The 20,087-nt window shown below is 34.9% G+C and overlaps 1 protein-coding gene across 1 annotated transcript; it reads left to right on the top strand.

Moving 5' to 3' along the window:
- Window positions 1-16,035: 16,035 nt before the first annotated feature.
- On the top strand, window positions 16,036-18,245 carry LOC120191200 (pathogenesis-related thaumatin-like protein 3.5). Its single transcript, XM_039194168.1, has 2 exons — window positions 16,036-16,846; window positions 17,921-18,245. Exons 1-2 carry the CDS (start codon window positions 16,086-16,088, stop codon window positions 18,147-18,149), a joined length of 990 nt encoding a protein of 329 aa, XP_039050099.1. The 5' UTR covers window positions 16,036-16,085; the 3' UTR covers window positions 18,150-18,245.
- The last annotated feature ends 1,842 nt before the right edge of the window (window positions 18,246-20,087 follow it).

Here is a 20,087-nt window from a genome sequence, read left to right as displayed (position 1 = left end):
TGTTTAGCTTCAATTTTTGGTGGGGTATTTATACCCACCACCGGTGCTCCTCGGTTTCGATTATCTTGGTAACCAAGCCGTCGTTGACTAGGGATTTCGGGATGGGTCAGTCCCGATTCCCTTGGCCGAAAATCTCAGTCGGTATGATTATGGTCGTTTGGTGACCCTTCTTGGTTTGACCACCATGCATCGCTAATCATTTGGGTTCCAGAAACCCTAATTTGTTGGGCTTTACCGGGTCAAGTTTCGTGGCCTATTGGGTCAGGCGGGTCAGAACCTTGATTTGGGCCCATGCCCATTTGGACCCTTGTTGAACCCTGAAAATCAAAAAATAAATAAATATTGATATATAAATAATAATAATAACAAATAAATAAAAAATATTTTAAACACTATATAATATATATATATATTTTAAAAATGTTTTAAAAACTATATATTATATTTAAGTTTTCAAAAATGTTTTTAAAAACTATATACTATATATATTTTTTTCAAAAATGTTTTAAAAACTATATATTATATAAGTTTTCAAAAAAATGTTTTTTTAAAAACTATATAATATATATATTTTCAAAAATGTTTTAAAACTATATATTATATATAAGTTTAAAAAAATGTTTTAAAAAACTATATATTATATATATTTTCAAATGTTTTAAAAACTATATATTATATATATATTTTCAAAATGTTTTAAAAAACTATATAATATATATATTTTCAAAATGTTTTTTAAAAACTATATGATATATAAATGTTTTCAAAATGTTTTCAAAACTATATATTATATATATTTTAAAAATGTTTTAAAAAACTATATAATATATATATTTTGAAAATCGTTTTCTGAAAATTATATATTATATTTTTTCAAAAACATTTTCAAAAACAATATACTATATTACTATATATATAAATAGAATAAAATAAATAATATATAAAAAAGCAAATATGGACGAAAATGAGTGTATACAGATGCCCCTCTTTGTCTTTTTTCGTGGAACGAAAAGTAGGACAAATATAAAAAGACACAAATTTTTGTTCGATGTAGTTGAAAATTGACTCTGATATTTCAATTAAGAATAACTCCCTGTTGAATTGACTTGTGGATGATGACTCCTCCGTCGCGAGGTCAAGTCAAACTTGAAATGATATGGAATTGATGCTGTAGTTCAGAATTTAAATCGGAATGTGGCTTCTCGTTTCCCTTCGGTCTTCTTCTCGGTTTAAAGACATTGGATCAGAATCGAACTTAAAAATCTTTGTTGACAAATAGCTTTTCTCGACTTAAGCTGTGCTTGAGTTATGTTGTAATGAGCTGTGAGATTGCCCCATATATTCTTATTGACTTGAAGACCTTGACTTTAACCAGAAAGTAGTTTCTTAATGCTACCATGTGGTTGATGTTTCATCGAGCTGAATGGAATCGAACTCGACAGTTTTTGTTGAAAGATAACTTTTCTTGACTTAAGCTATGTTGTGTATTCGATGTGCCTTTGAGCTAAGTGTAATCAAACTCGAAGGTCTTTTATTGACAGATAACTCTTCTCGCCTTGAGCTATGCTATAAATTTGATGTGCCTTTGAACTGAGTGTATTCGAACTCGAAGGTCTTAGCTGACAGATAACCCTTCTTGCCTTGAGTTATGCTATAAATTTGATATGCCTTTGAGCTGAATGTAATCGAAATCGAAGGTCTTTGATGACAAATAGCCATTCTCGCCTTGAGTTATGCTGTAAATTTTGATGTGCCTTTGAGCTGAGTGTAATCGAACTCGAAGGTCTTGGCTGAAAGATAATCCTTCTCGCCTTGAGTTATGCTGTAAATTTGATATGCCTTTGAGCTGAATGTAATCGAACTTGAAAGTCTTTGTTGACAGATGACCCTTCTCGCCTTAAGCTATGCTGTAAATTTGATATGCCTTTGAGCTGAGTGTAATCAAACTCGAAAGTCTTTGCTGACAGATAACCCTTCTCGCCTTGAGTTATGCTGTATGATTTGATGTGCCTTTGAGCTGAGTGTAATCGAACTCGAAGGTCTTGCCTGACAGATAACCCTTCTTGCCTTGAGTTATGTTGTAAATTTGATATGCTTTTGAGCTAAATGTAATCAAACTCGGAGGTCTTTACTGACAGATAACCCTTCTCGCCTTAAGCTAAGCTGTAAATTTGATATGTCTTTGAGCTGAGTGTAATCGAACTCGAAGGTCTTTGCTGACAAATAACCTTTCTCACCTTGAGTTATGTTGTACTGGATATGCTTTTGAGCTAAAAGTAATCAAACTCGAAGGTATTTTGTTGACAGATAGTCCTTCTCGCCTTAAGCTATGTTGCAAATTTAATGTTCCTTGCTGAGTGTAATCGAACTCAAAGGTCTTGGTTGACAGATAACCCTTCTCGCCTTGAGTTATGTTGTACTAGATATGCCTTTGAGCTGAATATAATCGAACTCGAAGGTCTTTGTTGACAGATAACCATTCTCGCCTTGAGCTATGCTGTAAATTTGATTTGCCTCTGAGCTGAATGTAATCAAACTCGAAGGTCTTTTTTAACAGATAACCCTTCTCGCTATGCTGTAAATTTGATTTGCCTCTGAGCTAAATGTAATCAAACTCAAAGGTCTTTTTGACAGATAGCCCTTCTCGCCTTGAGCTATGCTGTAAATTTGATATGCCTCTGAGCTGAGTGTGATCGAACTCGAAGGTCTTTGTTGGCAGATGCTTTTGAATCGAGTATCTTTCATCTTGGAGTTGAAACTTGACTCTAAAAGCTGCAAAAAATTATGTATGCTGAAAAGAATGATAAATGTGATGCTCTTAAGTATGCCTAAGATGCATGCAACATGAATTGGTTCTGTTTTATCTTATAGATGGAGTCTCATTTTGTTTATCGGTCTCATACTTGGAAACTACCATGCCCCATTTTCTTCTCGGGTTACAACCTTTCACATTTGAGACTGTCCTGTTTGAAAATGTTTTTCTCCTTTCTCTTATTTTAGGAGAGGGGAAAATATAAGAATTCTGTAAAACATTGCTCCTTAATTCAGGCTTGCAATCAAATCAAATCATAAATATGAGTTCAAAGTATATCAAAGGAATCAATAACTCTTTTAATGCTTTTAAGAGTTATAGCGCTTTGACAAATATTCAAATGGATGAGTTGGCTTTAGGTTGACCTCCTATTTTCTAAGGTTTTGGTCACCAAAATGTCATTTCTTTCTCGGTCTTTCTGAAAATCGCAACATGCTCCTATTTCTTGGCTTGGCATTTTAATTGAATGCAGACAAAATAACACAACTAGCATGATCAATTACTAGACCTTCTATTTCGGTCCTATTAAATCTTCCATTTGTTTATGCTTTGTAAACTCCTCTAATAAAGATCGTGCAAAAATATCGTCTAAAAAAGAAATTCTTGAGTGCCCGTGTGAAATTTACTATAACAGGTGTTCCTTAACTCCTTTAGTCTATCATTACCGAAAATATCTTGTGTAGATAATTTTAATTTAATTTGTCGTTGTTTGGCTAACCGAATCCATAAAGTTGGGGCGTTTAACTAATTTCTTTTGAGGGACAACTTAATATTATAATCACTTTTATCATGTTGACTGAAGGGTTCATCTCATCACAAAGTCTTCGGCCTGATAATAGCAGTAGAGAAAACACCGAGTTTCCATGTGTCCGAACAATGTCATGGTTTGAACGCAATCTATTCATAAAACCAGAGCTTTCAAGTTTCCTCTATAACCAATTGCCTTAGTGGAATAGCTCAGCTTTTACGGATTTAATTTCTTAAGATTGTCAAGAAGAACCTATTATAGTCTAGGTGTTTGTTGAAAGTAAAAAATTTCATCTTTAGAGTTTAATTTTCAAGCAACTGACCTAAACTAGATTCACCTAATCGACTATTCCATCTGTAAAGATCATGATCATCATTGAACGTCATAAACAAAAAAGTATAGTAATGCCATATGCAAAAGATGCCCCCATATTATCTGCACCTATGTATATCTATATACCAAGCCTTTTTTCATTCTTTTATGAGAGGAAAAGACTATATCGGTTCTTGTAAGAGAAATGTATGATGTTCAAGCGTATCATTCGGGGTAAAGTCAAAGTCCTTGTTTTATCGTGTTACTTTGTTAAAGATATATAAATCCAATCATTTACAGTGTTTTTAATTCAGTTGATATTCAATGAATTGCAAGTTTGCAAATGTGATTCATTTCTCGCCATCTTTAAAGTAACATAAATTTATTTAAATGTCCATATAAAAATGAAAGTTCAAAAACAAGTTACATCGAAAATATGAGAAAGTTCAAAAAACGAATTCAAATAGGATGTTGCAAATGATGAAATGAAATGATCTTCTTCCTTATTTGGATGCCCCCGAGTTATTGAAGTCGATCCAATTCTTGTTACGCATATTTTGCAGGATTCTCTTGAATGCGTAACAGTTCTCAATAGTGTGCCCTGGGACACCGCCATGATATTCGTAATGGGTACTCTCATCATACGACTTGGGGTATGAGGGCTTCATGGGTTCCATCGGATATGGAGACACTACGTGAGTGTCAAAGTGTTGTTGATAAAACTCTTTGTATGTCATCGTAATAGGGTCGAAATGCTCCATTTCCTTCCTAGGTTCTCTGGAATCTTGTTTAGAAGTACCTAATGGTATAGTTGTAGTTGATTTAGGGTTGAAGATTGTAACACTTTTATTAACGTGATTGATGTTGTTAATCTCTCAATCCTTCTCCCTCATAGGAGGTTTCTTACTGGCCTCCCCATCATTAATTTTGCCTTGCTTTATAGCCGACTCGATCATTTCTCCGGCCATAACTACGTCTGAAAAGCTTCCTGATGTGATTGAAACTAGGTGTCCAAAATAGGGCACAAAAAGCTTCTTTTTCATACTTTGTAGCATAACTCGATCTGGCCTCATGTCATTGACATGCTTGTATTGTTCTAGAAATCACTTGGCCAAGTCCTTCCAACGACAACTCTCCTGGGAGATGTGGATTAGGAGTTGATCGTTTCCTCCATATCCTGTCATCTTTCGGAAGAACTTGGTGATGTGAGCGGATGTGCAATTGTTCCCGTTAAACTTCTCAAATTCCGGGGACTTGAATTTTGGAGGAAGAACCAAGTCTGGGACTAGACTGAGTTTTACGGCATCGACTCCATGGTAGTCATGGTCTCCTTTAACTACCTTCATTTGGTCCTCCAACTGTTTGATTTTCTCTTCCATCTTCTTTGCTTTTTCCTCTTCGTCAAAATCTGGTATATGGTAATAACTCGGATTGTTCTCAGGGTTAAATACACCAGTTTGTATCTTTGCAGCAAATGAGTCTTCATTTTTGCAGTTGATAGGTCCCCTTGAAGTTCGGATAAGATTCCGGGTGAGACAATCACTTGTGGGGTAGGTAGTATAGTTACCCCTTCCGATGAACCTGCCCAGGTGTACTCGCTTTATGTAGACCAGATAACTTGGCAATAATTTGATTGACCAAGGACTCTTAGCTTTTTATAATTGTATCTAGAGTACTCAGACTACTCTGGTTTATCTTATCTTCTAGTTCTTTCTGTAATTTCACCATATTTTCCTCAATTTGTGTGATTATCGCTCTTATCTTCTTCTTTTTTGAGCGGGTGTTATGCAGATGGGGTGTGTCCAATGCTTGAGGTGGTGTATCCAATATTTGTCCCTCTTGACGAGACATTCTTCTCTTAGTTAATGTGAATGTAAAGAAATGAAAATAACAAAATGAAAAATATGTCTAAATGCCTGATGCATGTAATGTTTGATGATAAAAAAATGTGTCTGTTATTATAAATAATCCTTATTGGGGACAAAAAGTGTTACGTCTTAGGAGACAAAAAACATTTTAAAGGTATAGACCCCGAACAACTTCTAACAGGTTGATTTATCTTCCACCTTTTTTCTGTCACCGGTTGAATACCCTGTCGAACAGTTCAGGCTTCTCTAGCTAAACTGTGCAAATGACAAACTGCTTGCTCCAAAAAGTCTCGAATGAATGCATCTCTGGTTTTCATTATTTGCTGAGCTTGCCCTCAATGAAAGCGCCTTTGGAAGCCTCTATTGAAGGGAACTATCTGAAACTCGTCAACAATGACATCTAATTTCAGCTATTGTTTTGGTCATATTGTTCTTGTTGTCTTTGAAGGGACTCTCCAGGTTTGTAACCTTTTCTCATCTTGGCCCTGCAACTTCTGCCAACCCATTTTGGGAAAGTTGACTTTTGATGTGTTTGGTGTAAACCCGGTCCATTTCTGACCATAGCCGACCTCCTGAGCTTTTCATCTCTTGTATTATAACCCCTTTGTCCATTTATGCAGATTGTTTACGTTTAAAAAACATGTTTTTGGTGGATCAACACCTTTTGTTGTTTGGCTTCGATTTGTGGTTGGGTATTGATACCCACCACCGGTGCTCCTCAGTTTCGATTATCTTGGTAACCAACCCGTCATTGGCCAGGGATTTCGGGATGGGTCAGTCCCGTTTCCCTTGGCCAGAAATCTCGACCGGTGTGATTCTGGTCATTTGTGATCCTTCGTGGTTTCACCACCAGACGACACTAATTGTTTTGGTTCCAAAAACCCTAATCTGTTGGGCTTCACCAGGTCGGGTTTGGTGGTCTGTTGGGTCAGGCGGGTCAGAACCTTGATCTGGGCCCATGCCCATTTGGGCCCCTGTTGGACCCTGAAAACAAAAACAAAAAACAAAAATAAATATTAATATATAAATAACAATAATAATAATAATAAATAAAAAATATTTTTAAAACCTATATAATATATATATTTTAAAAATGTTTTAAAAATTATGTATTATATTTAAGTTTTCAAAAATGTTTTTAAAACCTATATAATATATATATATATATATATATATATTTAAAAATATTTTAAAAACTATATATTATATAAGTTTTCAAAAAAATGTTTTTTAAAAACTAATATATATATATATATATATATATATATTCAAAAATGGTTTAAAAACTATATATTATTTATAAGTTTTCAAAAATGTTTTAAAAACTATATATTATATATATTTTCAAAAATGTTTTTAAAACTATATATTATATATATTTTTCAAAATGTTTTAAAAACTTTATATTATATATATTTTCAAAATGTTTTTTTAAAACTATATAATATATAAATGTTTTCAAAACTATATATTATATATATTTTAAAAATGTTTTTTTAAAACTATATAATATATAAATGTTTTCAAAACTATATATTATATATATTTTAAAAATGTTTTCAAAAATTATATAATATATATATTTTGGAAAACTGTTTCCTGAAAATTATATATTATATTTTTTCAAAAATATTTTCAAAAAAATATACTATATTACTATATATATATATATATAAATAAATAAATAATCTAAAAAAATAAATTCGGACGAAAATGAGTATGTACAATCAGAATTCCAGAAAATTAGTTGGTTAGGATAGTCAGATCTCACCCGAGATACTAGGGTTCAATTTTTGGCTACGGAAATTTGTTTCCCCCCCTTCAATAGATGTATCTTACTGGATCATACAACATGCTAAGAAAATCCAGTACGATCCCTCATTTAAAATTAAAAATAAAATAATTTAAATAACATATTTATCCTTTAATCATTTAAAAATAAAAATATATTTATTATATTATAAATAAATTTTTAAAATTTATTATTATATATAAAATATATCAATTTAAACTATAATAAAATATAAAAAATGAAATGAAAAATATAATTAGAATAAAAATATATTTTATAATAACTCAAAATTAATATTTTAAATATAAATAATATTTTTTTTACTTTTAAGTAATTAAAATAAATTATTAAGTAATAAAGTTTTTAAGGATGTTATTATTAAATTAATGAAATAAAATATAAATATATAATTAATAAAGGAAAATAAAATTTTAAAGTTCTTTTCCAAGGAGCACATGCATTGGTAAGGGTAAAAATCTAAATTTGCTTCCAAACGTAAAGTTGGAAAAGAAAAAAAAACTAGAAATCATAGCTTTCGCGGTTGGTTTGAAACCATTGTTTCCACTGTATTTTTTTTATATTTTTACTTGTTTGACATTGATTTTACAGTCAAAACGAATTATTTAGCTAAAAGTGCCTTTAGACAACATTAACGGACCTAAATAGGCTTTAAAAGTTTAGAAGTAATTCTCCATAGTTGAATAAGTGAAAATATATATATATGAAATTAATAATAGGAAATGAAAATATACTAACCGAATAAAAATAAGGATATAATTTCAACCATCTATTATCACTCATCCAACAATTCTAAAAATGTGTAAAACAATTTTTTTTACACAAATTGTAAATATATACTAACCATATATATGTTCTCTTCCATTTTCCATGGACAACAATGTTGATTATTTTGTTATTATTATTATTATTTGAATAAGAATCAATTTTCTTTTATCTTTCATGTCTATTTTATGATTTATATTAAAAAATTATAATAGTTTCTGCTAAGGATACTAACTTATATAAAAATGTTTCATTTGAATTTTTAACTTCATCAGATGAATCTATCATCCATGGTTATAAATTTTGATTTATTTTGTTAACGTCCATTTTGTTGATTTTGGAACATGATGTGAAACACCCAAAAACCTTAAAATATATCGTATTATTAGTGTTCATCTAGAATAAATATATTACATTTAACTTTAATATTTATAAATTTTGATTTATTTTGTTGTTAAGTATTTTTAATAATTCGTGTTGTAATTAAATTTTAAGTTTGTTGTTATTGGATAATGCTAAAGGATATTAAACTTGGATAATATAAAGCATAAAATGAAATCTGTCAAATCAGTTAAGCTTAGCGTCGTTTGTTTTTACAACGTTTTGAGATGAAAACACCATTAATTATGTATACATTTGCGGCACTTTTAAAGAAAAACATCACTATGTACATATTTAGTTGCAGCGTTTATGGTTGAAAATGACACTACATATCACAACATTTAGTGGTGTTTGGGTAAATAAACGCCACTAAAGACAAGGTAATCCGCAGCGGTAAACAACGAACATCGTTTGGGCCGTAAGCTAAAGAGGGAGATCGAGATCGACGTCCGAGCCAAAGGGACTACGAAGAGAAGAAAAAGGCTTTCGTTCCCAAAGGAGGATGCTTCTTGTGTAAAGGGCCGCATCCGATGAGTAGCTGTCCCAAACTTGGTTCATTGTCTGCCATCGTCGATCGTCAAGACACAGAGTCTCAAGTTGAGATGGGGTCGCTCCAAGTTCTAAACGCCTTGAAGGCCAAGTCGTTGACATCATCACCGAGTAATGGGCTCATGTATGTGGAAGCAGTGATCAACGAGAAGCTGACAAGAGCTATGGTGGACACGGGGGCTACCCATAATTTTGTGTCGAAAGACGAAGCCAACCGTTTGGGCCTAAAGTACTCTGTGAGCAAATAATGGCTCAAGACGGTAAATACACAAGCGGTACCACTCTATGGCATGGCACGAGGGGTCGAGCTACGCTTAGGCACTTGGAAGGGCCAAGTGAACTTTTCAGTCGTTCTCATGGATGACTTTAAGGTCGTTTTGGGGTTGGACTTTCACCGACAGGTAACCGCTATCCCTATGCCTTCCTTTAGTTCAGTTTGCATCTTAGAGAAAGGGTCTCCCTGTATGATCCCCACGGTCGAGGCACCGAAAGAGCAAGGTCGAGATGCCAAACAACTTTTGGTTATACAACTTGGTAGAGCCATCAAGAAAAGGGCCATGACTTATTTGGCCATGCTAAAGGAAGATGATGAGATCGAGAAAATAGATAACCTACCACCAATCATACGTGAAGTCTTAGAGGAGAACAAGGACGTGATGCTGGCTGAGTTACCAAATAAACTTCCACCAAGGCGTGAGGTTGATCACATGATCGAGTTGGAACCCGGTGCCAAGCCGCCTACCCTAGCACCATACCAAATGGCCCCACCCGAACTTGAGGAACTTCGAAGGAAACTCAAGGATCTAATCGATATGGGAAAGATTCGAACTTCGAAGGCACCGTATGGCGCACCGATACTCTTTCAAAAGAAGCACTATGGGTCATTGCGCATGTGTGTCGATTACCCGGGTACTTAACAAGGTAACAATTAAGAACCGTTACCCGATTCCTTTGATTGCCGATTTATTTGATAGACTTGGAGGAGCCAAGGTGTACACGAAGATGGACTTGCAAAAAGGCTACTACCAAGTTCGAATTACAGAAGGTGACGAACCAAAGACCGTATGCATCACCCGATACGGATCGTACGAGTGGTTGGTTATGCCCTTTGGTCTAACCAATGCACCGGCGATGTTTTGCACGCTTATGAACAAGCTCTTCCAACCGTACTTGGACCAGTTCATGGTGGTGTACTTGGACGATATCGTGGTATATAGTAACTCCATGGAGGAGCATATAGACCACTTGAGGATTGTGTTCAAGATACTTTGAGAGAACGAGCTGTACGTCAAGAAGGAAAAGTGCACGTTTGACACTGAGGAAGTACACTTCCTTGGACATGTAATCGGCCACGGGAAGCTATTAATGGACGGGAACAAAATCAAGGCCATAACCGAGTGGGAGCCTCCGACCAAGGTAAGTGAGATGAGGTCCTTCCTTGGTCTAGTAAACTATTATCATCAGTTTATATAGGGTTATTCGGCTCGAGCATCACTATTGACGGACCTACACAAGAAGGGGAAGGCATGGGAGTGGTCCGATCAATGTCAGAAGACCTTTGAGGACCTGAAGGTAGCAGTTAGCCAAGAACCTGTCTTAGTCTTACCCGACTTTACCATGCCGTTCGAGGTGCATACCCGATGCATACGACTTCTCTATCAGGGGAGTACTAATGTAAGAGGGACATCCAATAGCATTTGAGAGCCGTAAACTGAACGACACTGAGAAACGGTACACGGTGCAAGAGAAGGAGATGATGGCCATCATCCATTGCTTGCGGGTGTGGAGACATTACTTACTTGGTGCACACTTCACCATCAAGACTGACAATGTGGCGATGAGTTACTTTCAAACCCAAAGAAGCTGTCACCGAAACAAGCCAGGTGGCAAGACTTCCTAACCGAGTTCGACTATACGTTGAAATACAAGCCGGGTAAAGCCAACGTTGTAGCCGATGCCTTAAGTCGAAAGGCGGAGCTCGCCACAATCTCTCTAGCCAAGGGAACCGTGTTGGAGCGACGGTCTACTCTACACCAAGGGACGACGATTATATGTCCCAAAGTGGGACAACTTAAGGCGAGATCTTATCAAAGAGTGCCATGACACCAAGTGGGATGGTCATCTAGGTCAAAAGCGCACTATGGCATTGCTAGAGACAACATACTTTTGGCCCCATATGAAGGATAGCGTGGAGCTTTACATGAAGACTTGTCTTGTGTGCTAACAAGACAAAGTGGAGAACCGTTAGCCAGCAGGATTACTCGAACCTTTACCAGTTCCCCAAAGACCTTGGGATTCGATCACTTTGGATTTCATTAGTTCATTACCCAAGTCCGAGGGATACAGTTCGATCATGGTTGTCTTGGATCGATTTTCCAAGTATGGGACTTTCATACCATGCCCCAAGGATTACACTGCGGAGGAGGCCGCACGAGCATTCTTCAAGAACGTTGTGAAGCATTGAGGCTTACCAAGGAACATCATCAGCGATCGAGACCCTCGATTCACCGGACGCCTATGGACGGAATTATTCAAGCTCCTTGGCACCGGGTTAAATTTCTCCACAAGCTTTCACCCTCAAACTGATGGGTGAACCGAACGGGTGAACGCTTTGTTGGAGTGTTATTTACGGCACTTTGTGAGTGCCAACCAGCGAGATTGGGCAAAGTTGCTAGACGTCGCCCAATTCTCTTATAACCTTCAACGGAGTGAAGCCACAAGCCGAAGTCCGTTCGAGCTTACGACCGGACAACAACCGCTCACACCGCACACATTGACAATGCCACTTGACGAGGGCAAAAGTCTCGGAGCTGCCAAGATGGCTAAATCATGGGAAGAGAACGATGACATCACCCGCGCATGTTTAGAGAAAGCGAGGAAGAAGATGAAGAAGTGGGAGGACGAGAAGAGGCGACATCGAGAGTTCTCCGTTGGAGACTTAGTTCTTGTGAAGCTTTTGCCACAACAATTCAAAGCCCTCTGAAGCGTTCACAAAGGACTAATACGGAGATACAAGGTACCGTTCCAAGTACTTGCGAAGGTGGGTAAAGTGTCTTATCGCTTAGACTTGCCAAGTACATTTAAGATTCATCCGGTCTTCTATGTAAGTATGCTCAAGCCATATCATACCGACAAGGAAGACCCAAGCCGAGGGTATTCACATCGAGCACCTCCCTTAGTAACCAAGTCTTACGACAAAGAGGTTGAAACGGTGCTCACAAGCAGGACGGTCCGCAAGAGAGGAGTCCCACTGCGTACCGAATATTTAATCAAGTGGAAAGAACTACCAGAGTCCGAGGCAACATGGGAACTAGCTGAAGACTTGTGGCAGTTTGAAGAACATCTTAAAGTGTACGAGGCAACGAGGACGACGCCGAAATAGGTGGGGGAGGATGTCACTAACTTGGGCTTTTTCCCCACACTTTGGGCTATTTTGGCTATGTTGGGCCACATTTGGTCTTGGAGGTTGATAGAATAGTGTAGATTATTCTAGAACACTCAAGACTTGTACATATTCTAGAAGCATTCTAGAGCCTTCCATGTTAGGTAGGAAATTATGGATAATTCTAGAGAATCTCTCCCTACCGTAGGATCAAGTCAATCTCCACCGTCCATTGAGGAGGTGGGATGCTATAAATAGGTGTAGAATCCTCATTTGTAAATCATCCAAGAGTTGTAAGCTTTCAAGCATATCAACAAGCTTTCTTTCAAAGTTCTTTCCTTTCTTCTTTGTTTCCTTGTCAATCCTTTCCCACACTAGCACGAGTTTGAGTGAGTCTAACTTAGCTATCGCAAGGGGCGAAAAGGAGCTAAGGTCGCACGAGGCTTGTTGAGATATTAAGTCCGTGACAGGTCGCACCCCTGACCTATGCTCAGGGCCGGCCCTGGCCGTTATATATTTTGACTTTTTATGGGGTTTTATGTTTACAAACGCCACTAATTATTATAGTGTTCAATTTAATGAAACTTCTTGCGATGCTCTTGCTAGCACCGAGACAACGCCTAAAGACGTTGTTATAAAACTAAAAAACACCGTTAAAAACCTACTTTGATATAGTTATCTTTCAGTCTAGTTTTCTTATTTACTTATTAGATCTAGCAGCGATTCCACCTTATGCACGTATTTCATTTATTCATCCATTTGTTAAAAACTTGGAATCACGGAGGCATCCACATTGAGTGGTAGACTTTCTAACTGTTTCGTTGGATGGTTATATAATTTACAACGTACTTGTTCTATTAAAAGAGAAAATTGGTTGAACGACTATGCATCAAGAATAAAGATTACTTGGTCCGCTAAAACAGAAATACATATATTTATGGGTATAATTCCATGTGTTCACAATAAAACCTTACATTGTTCACATCAATATAATGAATTTCTATTTGATACATATAGTGAGACAAGGATACCAGGGCGAATGTATGATTTTATGTTTTAGACGAATTTCTAAAATTTTAGGAGGGGATGAACTTGTAAAATTCTATGAGGACGAAAACAGATTATCAATAGAAAATATAAAAATATATATATATATAATATGATAATTTAAATTTTTTAAGGGATTTTGCCCCCAGTTGACCGTTTGATCCAAAAAAAACCGAAAACGTAACATTAGATATGATTTTGAAATAAAAAAAGCTAAATAACTAAGATAAAACAAAAGTGATAGTTCATATACTAAATAGTCTATAGAGCACGTCGCATATCGTAACGTACCACTAAAGTGACGTACTGAAACACACCGCAAACAAATTTATCCTTATTATGTAAATATTAAAAAATATAATTTTATCTAAAATGAATCATTAATTAAAATTTAATTTTACTTTTAATATAATTATAATTAAATAATGATTTTTTTATTAAAAATAATAAATAATTTAAGTAATTTAATTTGTCTAGAATTAGGATTTGTAAATAATTTAAGTTAAGAATAACCATCTACAGTAATAACAGTTGGAGACCTTAAATCGCTAAAAAAATCGTCGGAAAATATTATATTACAAATCCAACTTTATCGTTTTCTGTCGCCCAGTTCACCCTCGCCTAGCAATCGGCGCCGAGGAGAAGCTTTGTAGGAAAGTCAGTCGGTGCTCCTCTCTGTTTTCACTGATTTGCACAAAGGTGAAAGCTGAGTTTTAATTTTGAATGGTAAAATTGTATGTCAGCCCCTATTTGTGTTTTATTTCGAATAGTTAAATTGTATGAAAACCCCCATAGTTTCTCCCATTTATATTTTAGACAAAAGTATGTTTATGTTTTAATAGACATGTCTAAATTACACAGTTTTAATTGTCAAATTGCATGCAAACCCCCTCACTTTCCCCTGTTTGGATTTTACACTTCTAGGTTTTGAATCTTTTACAATTTGTACTTTTGTTTTTTTGATAATTAATTTCGAATTTACTCTTTGATTTTAATTGAAAATATTATTTATACTTTATTTTATTCATTATTTTTTATTAGCATTAATTTCATATCATTTTATATTATTTGTTATCATTAATCTTAACAATTCGATACTTAATTTTACTTGATATTAATTGTGATTATTTGAATCATGATAATATTAATTTTTGATAGGTAAATTTTAATATTATATCATTTTAATTTTGATAATATTAATTTTGATACGTAAATTTTTAATATTGATCATTAATCTTAATTTTTGATGCTTAATTTTAACTTGTTATTCATGATAATAAAATTTAACATCAAAATTCAAATTAATGATCAATATTAAAATTTACGTATCAAAAGTAATATTGTCATGTTCAAATAATCACAATTAATATCAAATAAAATTAAGTATCAAATTATTGAGATAAATGATAATAAATAATATACAATTATATGAAATTAATGTAATAAAAATAATGAATAAAATAAAGTATTAATAATATTGTTAATTAAAATCAAAGAGTAAATTCGAAATTAATTATCAAAATAAAAAATAAAGTATAAATTATAGAAAATTTAAAACCTAGAGGTGTAAAATATAAACAGGGGAAAGTGAGGGGGTTTGCATGCAATTTGACCTCAAAAAAAAGTATGAGGTTCTGTAATTTAGCCAGCTCTATTAAAACAGAAGCATACGTTTGTCTAAAATATAAAATAGGAGAAACTATGGGGTTTCCATGCAATTTAACCATGAAATAAAACACAAAAAGGGGCTGACATGTAATTTTAGCCATTACATTTGTCTAAAATATAAATAGGAGAAACTATGGGGATTTTCATACAATTTAATCATTCGAAATAAAACACAAATAGAGGGTTTTACTGTTCAAAATTATTCACCTTTCACCTTCTTGCAAATCAATGGAAACAAAGAGGAGCGCCGATTGACTTTTCTGTTGAGCTTCTCCTGGGTGATTGCTGGACGATTGTTGGGCAATGATGAATCGAGCAACGACAAACAACAACTTGAGATTTGTAATATAATATTTTTCCGTAAGTTTTTCGATGAGTTTTTCGAAGAGTTAAGATCTCATACTGTGATGTTGATGGTAATTCTTAACGTAAATAATTTACAAATTAAATTACTTAAATAATTATTATTTTTAATAAAAAAATCATAATTTAATTATAATTTTATTAAAAGTAAATTTAAATTTAAATTAATTATTAATTTTAGATAAATCCTAATAATTTTTAATATTTACATAATATTAAACAGAGTGTCCAATAGTAACTTCTACTTAATTGGCCCATCATTCATCTGTCTCTGAAGTTTCTCTCTAAAGCTCAATTTCTCCTTATAAATTACTTCTCTATCGCCATTGCATATTCTCACCAAACTTCTCTGAATTTTGTCTGTCCACAACAAATTCTCAATGGCTCAACCTACATTAATTGTGGCAATTTCTGTTGTTATTCTGTCACATTTGTTCATCTCAGGCACTAAAGCAACAACCTTTACCATAGTAAACAACTGCAATTACGTCGTATGGCCTGGAATTCTCTCAAACGCCGGTGTTCCAACGCTTCCCACAACAGGTTTCACTCTCCAAAGAGGCGAAACCAAAACCATCACCGCACCGCCATCATGGGGCGGTCGCTTTTGGGGTAGAACCCATTGCTTAGAAGACTCCACCGGAAAATTTTCATGTCTGACCGGAGACTGTGGCTCCGGGAATCTCGAATGTTCCGGGAACGGGGCTGCTCCGCCTGCCACTTTAGCTGAATTTACTCTGGATGGTGCCGGTGGGTTTGACTTTTTCGACGTCAGCTTGGTGGACGGCTACAACGTGCCTATGTTGGTGGTTCCTGAGGGTGGCAAAGGTCAAAATTGTAGCAGCACCGGCTGCGTTGTGGATCTCAATGGCTCGTGTCCTTCGGAGCTCAGGGTGACGGACACCACCGACGGAAGGGGTGGCGTCGCGTGCAGGAGTGCTTGCGACGCCTTCCGCCAGCCTCAGTACTGTTGCAGCGGCGCGTATGCCACACCCGATACTTGCAAGCCTTCTTCCTACTCCCGAGTGTTTAAGACGGCTTGCCCACGCGCCTACAGCTATGCGTATGATGATAAAACTAGCACCTTCACATGTGCCAACGCCGATTACACCATTACTTTCTGTCCTTCTCCCAACACCAGGTAAATTTCGTTTATCGACACTGTTAATATTAGAACAACATATCAATATATATTTTGGGATAATTTCAAAATTAGGTCTCAATATTTATCAAAAATGATTATTTTGTTTTAGTGTTTATTTTTTTGAAACATTTCAACTACCTATATTTTATTTTAAGATAAAGAAATTCTTCTATAAATGAATATAATTAGTTAACATTTAATTAATGCTTCGTAATATATTTTCTTTATCCTAAATAAAACATTGATGGTCAAAATATTCTAAAAAGAATAATCAAAATCAAAATGAACATTTGATCAAAATAGTAGTGGTATTTTTATCTTAAAATAAAATGTTAGTGTCAAAATATTTGAAAAAAAAAACAAAGATCAAAATGATTATTTTGATATATTTTAGAGGTTTAGTTTGATATTATACCTATTTTTAATTAATAAAAACGTGGGCGTGAACGGTCTTGTCAGTTCAGCACAACGTTTCACGTGGCCCAGAAAGAATAACTGGCACGTCTTACCGTTGAGGGTAGTGTCAAAGGCTAATGAAAATGGGGAAAACTATGCATTTAATCAACTATTATTAGTTTTATTCCGTTTTGATAATCAAATTATAATTAATTTTAAATCATACCTAATGTTATGTTTTTGTTTTATTCTGTCACCCACTGTTAAAGAATTAATGTTTTTAAAAAAAATTCACTGATGGTGTATAATTATTTTATGATGATACATTAATATAACTATTAATATTTTAATAGTATGTGACCAAAATGAAACTAAAACATAATGCTAGATATGATTTTGAAACAAAAAATAGTTAGATGACCAAAATGAAAATAAGAGTAATAATTGAGGTATTAAATATGAAGTTTACCCAAGAAATCCCATTTCTTAAAAAATCTAGGTAGGTTGATGGTTGAACGGTCCTTTTAAGCGTTCTGACAAGAAAAACAAGATTAATTAGGTGTCTAATTAATAAACGTCACTTGAAGATCAGCTGAATTTAGTGCATCAATCTCTAGTCTGTGCCACAAATAATATCTTTTTTAACGGTTAGTTTTGGTGGCATGTAAATTGCAGCCAGAAATCATCGCAAGAGCCGACAACCCAAGGAGAAAACACGGCAACAACGACGACAACTCAAGGAGAAGACACGGGAACAACAACCACGATGCCATCGTCACCTCTTAGCAACACCACAATCGTGTACGACGGCTTATTCGACGAGAGTGGGGTATCACACCCCATCGCGGGAGCCGTCGGCATCATTGTGGCAATTTTGTGGTCATGGGCATGGCAGCTCTTCTAATTTGTATATGGGGCCGTAAACTTGACAGAGAGGCAAAACCCTATCAAACTTGAAAATCCAGTCATGACACAGAAAGCTCACCTGTATATTGAATTTAACTATTTGATCTATCAACAATTCAGTCTGTCTTTTGTTTGGACGTGAGACTGTGACATGCGAAATGTTAGGTTTGAGGAATATTTTTCTACTCTTTAGGCTTACTTTTTTATATTATGAGAGGGATGGTAATTTTTTTGTCGTCATCCCGGTTTTAAGGTTTTGTATTGTTTAATCCGGATTAACCTGCGCTACATACTTGATTTTGGTGGGTGAGTCTCCCAATAGGGATTTTCTGCATGCACAAAGACTTAAATTCTAGACCTTATTTAAACGATATCAAGCTGCTTACCATTTAAAGCAACCCCTATTAGTAGGGATGATATTTATTTTGATAGTTTGTTTACAGGAATATATTAATCATTTTTATAATACCATTTTTTGATTAACTAGGGGTGAAAAATATCATTTATATAATATTATAATTATTATATATACATTTACGGATAATTTTAATAATATCTTTTCTTATTTTATTTAATAAAAATAATTTTTTTTATATACCATATTTAGTTCATATCATTAGGTGTAGTTTTTGACCTAAAAAATCAATTCAAATTTCAAATTGAGTGTGATCTTTTTTTAAACCCTAATCAAATTGAATGCATGTGAAGGACTTCACCTTTTGAATTGAGTTTAGATGGGCCAAAAATCAAACTCGTATGTTGTTAGACTTGTTGTTCTATGCCCTCATCATTATATTTTGATATTTAAATGTAATATATAATAATTAATTTCAGAAATTTAAAATATATAACAATTTATTTAACATATAAAATACTCAGTTAACTAAAGCTTTTAATTAATTAAGCTCCCCATTCAACTAGTATGCATTGTTAGGTAGTGAGCAGCTTTCTACTAGGTGGAATCAACCACCTCTTATATAGGCAAATGCTCTTGTCGTTATGGATAGTGATAGCATAGCCGATCATATTACAACAAAACCCTATTCCCATATGCCATGGGGTAAGGGGGGTAGGGTAGTAGGTTGCCCCCAACGCCAGGTTGAGAGAAGCTTCCGTGGAAGACCTCCGACAGTAAGAAAATTAAAAATAAAGATAAAATACAATGCATGTGTAAATAAATAAATGAATACATAGTTGAACAATATTCATATGCAATATTCAATATTCAATATTCTTATGCGCGTCTGTAATGGGAAGTAATCCCTGCAAATAAATCCCTGCGTAAAAATCTCTGCATATAGACAAAAACGTAAGTCCCGGCTAAATTTTAAAAAGAGGAAACATGAAGAGAAGGATACACAGAAGTCAGCGATAGCAAGCTACGAGAAGGAATAAAGTCAAATGGGTTAAAACCTAAACTAAGGCAACACTACTTCGCTACCATAGTTATAAGCGTTTATAAATTCCAATGACAGAAACCTAAAAGTAGAAGTCATGTAAATTACTACAAATGTATTAAAAGGAGACAGAGATGCTACACCCTATGGTTGTGCCCACACTACTCGGCTACCCTGGTCTTAAGTCTCCATAATTTCCTATTGGAGGTCATATTCTCGGTAAGAGCTAAATCCTTCAAATCAGATCTCAAGCAGTCTTCCCACTTCCTCCTTGGTCATCCTCTCCTTCTGGCATCGTCGACTGTAATCGACTCTACCCTCCTGACCGCATCCGTCGCCTAAGGATATGCCCAAATCACCGTAGTCTTCCCTCCCTCAATTTTTCAGATACAGGCACCACCCCCAAGGACATCCGAATTGCAGAGTTTGGTGTCATGTCCCACAGAGTCCTACCACATACCCATCGAAGCATTCTCATTTCTACGACCTTCATCCTCCTTACGTGATCCTTCTTGATTGCCCAACATTCTGATCCATAC

Source organism: Hibiscus syriacus, unplaced genomic scaffold (genome assembly GCF_006381635.1).
Source record: "Hibiscus syriacus cultivar Baekdansim isolate YM2019G1 unplaced genomic scaffold, ASM638163v2 tig00116965_pilon, whole genome shotgun sequence".
NCBI classification, from domain to species: Eukaryota; Viridiplantae; Streptophyta; class Magnoliopsida; order Malvales; family Malvaceae; genus Hibiscus; species Hibiscus syriacus.
The sequence above is the reverse complement of the archived record's forward strand: the minus strand, read 5'-3'. Positions and strand labels throughout refer to the sequence as shown.

Coding starts and splice junctions, on each gene's coding strand:
- LOC120191200 (XM_039194168.1), top strand. CDS start 16,086: ATGGCTCAACCTACATTAATTGTGGCAATTTCTGTTGTTATTCTGTCA. Junction 16,847..17,920: donor TGTCCTTCTCCCAACACCAG/GTAAATTTCGTT, acceptor TGTAAATTGCAG/CCAGAAATCATCGCAAGAGC.